The sequence below is a fragment of the Macadamia integrifolia genome, unplaced genomic scaffold (genome assembly GCF_013358625.1).
Source record: "Macadamia integrifolia cultivar HAES 741 unplaced genomic scaffold, SCU_Mint_v3 scaffold1409, whole genome shotgun sequence".
In the NCBI taxonomy this organism is placed as follows: Eukaryota; Viridiplantae; Streptophyta; class Magnoliopsida; order Proteales; family Proteaceae; genus Macadamia; species Macadamia integrifolia.
In genome coordinates, this window is record NW_024868192.1 from 78,816 (window position 1) to 86,475 (window position 7,660).

At 37.9% G+C, this 7,660-nt stretch overlaps 1 protein-coding gene across 2 annotated transcripts in view; it reads left to right on the top strand.

Moving 5' to 3' along the window:
• LOC122063657 (methyl-CpG-binding domain-containing protein 2-like) overlaps nucleotides 1-6,175 on the top strand; it is a 78,728-nt gene extending 72,553 nt beyond the window's left edge. For both annotated transcript variants that reach the window (XM_042627353.1, XM_042627354.1), the window contains one exon: nucleotides 5,767-6,175. In XM_042627353.1, coding sequence (XP_042483287.1) covers nucleotides 5,767-5,930 — 164 coding nt within the window. In that variant the 3' untranslated portion in view covers nucleotides 5,931-6,175. The remainder of the gene's footprint in view (nucleotides 1-5,766) is intronic.
• Nucleotides 6,176-7,660: the final 1,485 nt, after the last annotated feature.

The window sequence follows — 7,660 nt, forward strand, 5'->3', positions numbered from 1 at the left end:
GTAACTGTGATGTGGATCCGGGTTCCCAAAAATAGAATCGGATCGCTTATGGTCCACTTGGTTATTAGAAGACTTAATTGTAAGAAATAATGGCATACTTCTAATTATAGTGAAGTTTAATAGTGGAAGGGCAATCTGGTAAATAGATGGAAATAAAAACCAAAAGAGAAAGAACAAAGGGATATGTAGCGTATAAGGTGAGAGGGGTAATATTGAAATGGAACTTAAGGTAAGGGATAGAGGAGAATATAAGGAGAAGGGAAGGGTAGCCTCGGAAAACACTAATATGGCTTTAACGCAGAAGGACAAAAGATATAAAGAAAGGGGTAACGACAAAGAGAGGAAAAGAGGACTTTGGGTCTTCTTCTTCCTCGCGACAATGAACAAAGGCGGAAAACCAGATCTGCTCAATTCGATACAGAAGATGAACCCATTAGCCCAACTTCTGAAAATTTCAGATTTGAACTCCCAACCCTTTGTACTCTGGAATCCATACAAGGATCACTAGAAGTAGCAATCAAGAAAAGTGAATTATACCTCTGAAACAGGAGCTGGCAGAAGTCTTAGAACAGCTTAGTTGCAGGTCATAGTTTTCCACGTTTGGTGCAGTATAAAGAACTTATATGAAAGGGTTTTGGTCGCCTAGGAGAGGGCTTCCTTAGCTCAAAATCTCAGCCCAAACAGATCAAAGGAGAGGGAGATCGACCCACCTGATTAGGGCAGCGACTGTCGCCCAGAAACTGAGTACAGTTAACAGTAGCTTGAAAATAGAATGGAAGGAAAGAGAAGAAGAAGAAGAAAGGGAGAGAAAGAGAGATTGCACAAGGGGGGGGGGAAGAAGAGGTCACACAACCATTGTTTGCACCTACCCGGCACGAAAACAACTCAATTCTCCAAATCATGTCTTATAACTTGGGTTACATGCCTTTATATAAAAACTAAAATTAAAACTTGCCTAATTAAAATCTAAAACTGAAATAACAACTCCTAATCATGGTTCAAGAACTCGAGCGAAACATGCGAAAAATTCGCATGTTTCGCAGGTATCGCCAGAGGTGGAAACGAAACCTCTGGTGACTTTTGAAAATCCACTGTTTCGATTGGTTTCGACCAGTTTCGACCATGTTTCATGGGAAATTTTGACTTTCTCCTGTGCATTTTTTCTCCCAAGTGGGAAACAATGGAGATTTTCATTTCTTGACTACCAAACTTGGGGAAACAGCGTTCTGACACTTATTTATGCCAAATTAAGTAAATGTTTTTACTTAAGATATTATTCATAAATAAGGAAATACCCCCTATTTGAATCCAATAAAAATAGTTTAAAAATCAAATTTCTAAAGGATAAAAAGTCAACCCCCCAGTCCAAGAACAAAAATTGGATTTTGGTTATAGGGGCGATTTTTAACTTTTAAATGCTGGGGTTTTTCTCAATTATGAAAATTTTATAAATCCTATAATGTTAAAACATTGGTAAAAACCAAAAGTCCGATAAAATAATCTTTTGTTTTGATATCCCTAAAATTATTTTCATTCAGGAGATTTTAACAGGATTCGTGCACTTTAAAATAAGTTTGACTGGAGCATAACTATGTCATTACAACTCAGATTTAAGTAATCTTAGACTATTTGGAAAGCTGGTTTTATTTTATACCTAATACAAAAAGTCTCATGTAAAAATAAAAATCATTTGACCAGTAAAACTTATTATAGAATAAGAGCATTTCTTTAAATGTTGATTCTTTATAACTTAATGTGACTTAATGTTGATTTTTAATGACTTGATGTGGCTTAATGTTGATTTTTTATGATATAAGGTATATATAGCTTACTAAATAATGTTAGAAAAGATAACTTGCGTGCCTTGAGGGTAGTGAGTCACTACTTGGATGGAACCGCCTATACACTATTTGGAATTGAGTCACTACTTTCAAGTGTTGAATAATTGAGTCACTATTGTTGAGTGTTGATAGATAACTGTTGATGTAATATTTTTATTTATTTTGGATCATTTGGATTGTATCTTATGTTTTGATGTAGATGGTAGACTATATATTGTCATTATGTAGTATAGTTTCAGAATTTAAGTCACCAAGTCATTGTAATGATTATCGAACCTTTGGTTCACCACACAAGTAAGACTTTCTTTGTTTTTTTTTTTATGAAACTAACTATGTGAATGTGTTAGAAATGTTTAAAATAGGATGTAAATAAAAAATCAGACAAAAAAAACACTGTTTGGGGGTTGAAACCTAAGTTTCCATCATACCGGGAAAAATTCCCCTGTATCCTCAAAATTTCCCAGGTTTCGACTGAAATTTCGGTCTCCCCAGGGGTCGAAACCTGGTTGAAACCCGATACCGTGAACCTTGCTCCTAATTACTTCCTAGGTTCTAACTAATGCAATTAGAAACAAAATAAAACTCAAATTGGAAACTCCCTACTTGACTAACAGCTACCCTAGATAAAAGATTACATATCTTCCCAAATAAGATAAGTTAATCTTTCCTAAATAAAATAAATCCTAAAATATCCTACTAACCCAAAACTCTAATTGAACCCGGTTCGTCTCGGTTAACATTGCCAGATGGGTCAACCCGGTTCAGGCTCGATTCTACATCAAACTGCCTGTGGGGCTTGTTGAGCTTCTAGAGTAGTCATCCTCTCAGTGAGTTGTTGGATAGCAGCTAAGACTACTGCCATGTCTGTCCAGTGGGAGCTTTCAGCCATAGCTTTTATACCAATTTAATATAAGGGATACTGAGAGATCAATAAGATCAATAACCCCCAAGAACGTTTCCAAAGCTCCAATGAAAACCGGCAAAGTAACTAACAGATCTGGAAATCAGATTAAAGATCAGACCATAAACAGGGTGAAACTAGGGTAACCTGCTGTTTGGTATGGAAGGCTCAGAATGGGATGGAAAGTGGGCCGAGTGGTGGTCTTGTGGATGTGATGAAAACCCCAAAAGATCTTGGGGAATGGATGGATGGATTGGGAGATCTAGGTGTTCTTGATTGAGGTTTTGGATTAGGAAACTAGAAGAGGAGGCTGTAGAAGAAGATCCAGCCAGCAGATATCGAACTGAACTTCAAACCCTAGCTTCTTCTTGCTGATTTCGAACCTGTCTGAGACTGTTCTCCTCGGCTTCTTCAATCAGATGTGGCTGCTGGTCTTTAATCTGGTATTGGAACACTCTCAGATCACTCTCACACAAATCAGATTAAGAAAAAGAGAAAGGATATGGGAGAGATGTGGGTGGGACACTGGGATGGCTATCTCAGCCTGGGCCTCTCACCCACAGCTATCTCAGCAGTTGAGGAATTCTTTCTCAGAATTTGGTGGCAAGTTGCTGCAAATATCATTAAATAATTGTCCAGAAAAAGTTGCAGCAATGCCTCTTTTAAAGAGGTTTAAACTCCTACTCAAAATATGACAAGGCATAATAGACTCCTACTTAGCTTAGGACTTAACCTACTAACTAATTAATGTCTTTGTCCTTAAAAACAAATTAAAACACCCAACAGGACTTAACAAACATAAATATAAAGCTCCAACATGGAGTAGGACTCAAAGCAAACAATAAAGCAACTTCTAACTAGGAGAACCAAGCCCATCAGTAGGCTGGTAAGACCAATCCAGATCAAACCAGATCTGGGGTGCTGCTGAATGGCCATTTCGACCCTTGGTCTGAACCCTCCTTTTCTCCTTCTTCGATAAGTAGTGCCAAACATCACGCAGCCTTACCTCTGCTTTGCAGAGAGGCTGTTTCCCTATACGAATCGACGACCACTTGGTAGTTTTAATTTTTAGCTTCCACTTTTTGAAAATTTGATTTCTTATTAAAGGTTAATAGCAATTTAGGGAGTTTCTTTTACTATCCATATCTCCCACACATGGAGAGTTTTGATTGTAATTCGTTATGTTATAAATATAAGAAAAGGGACTATCCCGATCGATTTGGAGTTTGAAATAAAAGAGAAAGCCATGTTTTCTTTGCTGTGAGAGACTCGGTTCCTGTGAGGGGCAGGTACGGTGAGAGGCCATGTGTGAGAGACCCTTGCCCCCTTTTCCTATTCCCTTCTACTCTATTTTTCCTTTTCAGTTTCTAGTTCATTAAATCTGCAACCGGTGGTATGTCGAGAGGTATTGAGATCCCCTTTTCCAGTGCTGCTGCTATAGTGTGATCCATACAAGATTGTTCCATCGGTACTCAGAGAGTACTGGTGTTCAAAGGGATGGTCCACCAACCCTGTGGTCCCCAGGTTTTGGGAATCCTGCGGCTGTAATCTCAGGTCCTGCAACTCAGGTTCTGGACATTATTTCAAGCCATATTCTGGGAGTGTTCCAACCTTCTTTAGTTCCTACTTTGATACCGGTTTCAGCCTTTCTATTGGCTGAAAGGGATGTGGTCTGAAAGTTTCTAATCCGAGATTTTCTATTTTGAACCAGTGTCATTACTCGCAATTCAGCTGTCATCTGAGGTTGATTCTCTGTAGTGATTAAGAGGACAGTACCCCCTTTCCTCGACTGTAATTTCAACCCCATCTCTGAAGTCAATGGGCTGCTGTTAGAAGTTTATTAGTTGCTATTTTTGGACAGTTCTGTAACTGCAATCTCCCATGGGGTTACTATGAATTTAATACATTGACTCGGTATGGTGGGAGCCTCGTGCACTGGGTACGCCCTTTTTTTCTGTTACTCTTGAGTGGGTGGTCTGTTATTAGTTTGGTTGCGTTAAGTCCAATACCTTAGTGCTTATTGACTGTCAAAAGTTACTGTTGTTTCTGGTTGCTAGTAATTGGAGTTGAGGTATTGTGGTTGTGAAAGATCCCACTGTGGAATTAGTTCCCTAATTGACTAGTTGGGGACTGGTTCTACATTATACTCTACCGTATTCTATGGGAGGGGGGAGGAAAGGTGTGACCACAAAGCAACCCAAGACCTGCTATGAACTTTACTGCTCCACACTATACCAATTGCGCTAGGAACTTGTTCACCATTTTTCTTATTTTTCTTGTACTTCTGACTTCTTACTTTTGAAGTTTGTTCTTTCTTTTAGAAAAAAATAAAAAATAAAATAAATAACTGATTTATCTTCCAAGTAGATATGTTGATTTCTTTTGATATACTTCTTTCAATGCCTTAGTGTGATACAAAAGAGGAAAAAGCAAAAGGAAACTTGAATAGATTGCCTTGTTCAGTGGCAGAGATTTTCAGAAATGTGGATTAGGCAACCAAATTTCTTCAGAAATGTGGATTAGGCAACCAAATTTCTTCACCATCATTGCCTTCATCATATTTTCAGGATAGGCAAGCAATTTTGGTGTTTGGTTAGTGTGTGAGTTCTGCTGCGACTATTATATAGACTTAAGTTGCAATAAGGGAACCAGGCTTAAGGCGGGTCCAGATTTGTCACCCAATTTCTGGGATGATGCTGTTGCATAATTCTATTGACCTTGAGATAGATCAGTCTACCATCCTCATTTTCCATGTCTACTGCTTGTGCATTTTTTGGGTTGGATTTGTCATTCGACTGTCATTATCCAAAAACTTCTGATAGATCTGATGGTTGTCATCGTTTCTGATCTGTCTTTTGGTATGTGAAATACCTGAAGTAGGCACACATCCTTCAGATATGAAGAAGAGATACCTGAAGGGAATGTCAGAATCAACACTGTTTACTGCATCGATTAAATTATACTATGTGCAGTATAGAATATAGAAGTTAAAGGTTAACTCGATTATTTGTACGTGTGTTGCAGTTAATCCAATTAATTGGGTAGGTCCTGCTGATAATGAGTTGCAGATTGGTAGGCCAGGTCTATTGAATCCCTGCCTTGATGCTCCTGGTTTGGAACCTGTCACTCCGAAAAAGAAGCGAGCAAAGATCAAGTCAGAAAGTTCTCAGCTTTTTAGGACTGGATAAGGAGACTCGCCTTGTTATATTCCTTCTCTTTTTTTGGCCTTAATACGCAGTAGGATCTTATATTTTTTTGCAGAAAATGGGGGAGAAAGTTTTGTTATGTGTGGCGAGGAGAGTTTTGGGGAAGGTCCTGTAGGTTGAATTGATCATGCTATGTACAAGGATTCATGTAAAAGAACTGGTATATTGTAATACATTGCACTTGCTATTGCTCTTGCTCTTGCTATTGATAAGCTGATTTCATGGCAGTGGGGATGTGTGAGTGCTGCTTATGTTCAAGCATTACACCTTGAATTATGGAAGGGAGTTATAAATACTACTGTAAAGGGTCTGTTGATTGGGAATTAGTTCCTGGTGGGTTGAATCCCAGGTATTTATATTCTGATTCGTCTCCGAAGAATTCGAGCAGTCGCTGGGAGATGCAGTTCTTAAACTTATAATGCCCATTAAAATGGGTGAAATGTGTCGTCTCTAGTGTACTTAGTACTTAAAATGGTCGGTAACATGCATTATTGAGTTTTGAGTTATGAAAATTGATAGATGGTGATTTGTTGGAGTCTCTCCTCCTATCCATATAATATTTTGAGAGAAAATCTAGTATTGTTCTCTTTTGTGATTATGAAAATATTTTGATAATGAAGCATGAATACCCCACCCCAAGCCATGCAAAATAAACACAATCTCAGTATTGCTGACTCATTTGGATTGCATTTGGATTGCAAGATTATGGGCATCAATATGATCTGTTTTTAAATAGTAATAATATTATATCACATGTTATTTGCTAATTTAGTAGAGAAATAACCAGCATCTAAGTAGTGTCTTACTTCCTAAAACATCTCCTATCCGCCACAATTTACCAAATAGCAGTCTTGCCCGACTTGGTAGAGGGGGAAAAGTTAATTCTGTAATTGATTGTATAACCACTAACTTATCTTCTTTTTACAACTACTAATGCATCTTTTATTTCTCATAAAAAAACTTACCTGTGGGCTACAGAGTTGTACTATGATATTTTTTTTTTCTTCTTTTTGGCTAATATGGCATTTTAGATGGGGCTATAACTTTGCGGACAAGTACACTTCAAGGTTCCTATGAAATCAAATTCAGCTGAAATGAAAGTTAGACAAGTGATAAGGTATCGAAAAAATGTAGGACTACAGAAAGCATGCATGGGAAAACATGGGTAGCTAATAGATGTGAATGGATGCATGGGCATATGGTATTTGATTGAATTTAAGTATAAAACATGATATATGGTTAATCTTGGCCATTTTCTATATATCCAATACCCAAATCATCAAAAATCATCCTACCGTGATAACCTCTTTAGACAGCTAGCCTAGAAAAACTTCTACCTTATCTAATCGACTCTTTAAGGATTGTCTGTCCCATGGCCATTTCGCAAAGTGGGATCCATTCAGCATTTAAGACAAGTGACACTAAAAAAAAAGGTTTGAATTTAGGGTTAAGTACCTTTCCTTCAGAGTGCGGATCCATATGATGTGTATTTTTTTTGGATGAGGAAAGAAAGACTTGATTAACTAATATAGTTTGAGAACATCAACAATAGGATCTGTATGTGCATTTCGATTCTTCGATAAGCCCCTAATAAAAACCTCTCAATTACTTTGGCACCGAAATTACCATCGACAACGTTGGGCTGTGTCCTCCTCTTGAAACAATAGCATTGTACCGCAGACGTGTTTCGGAAAGGTGCATTGGTTACCACA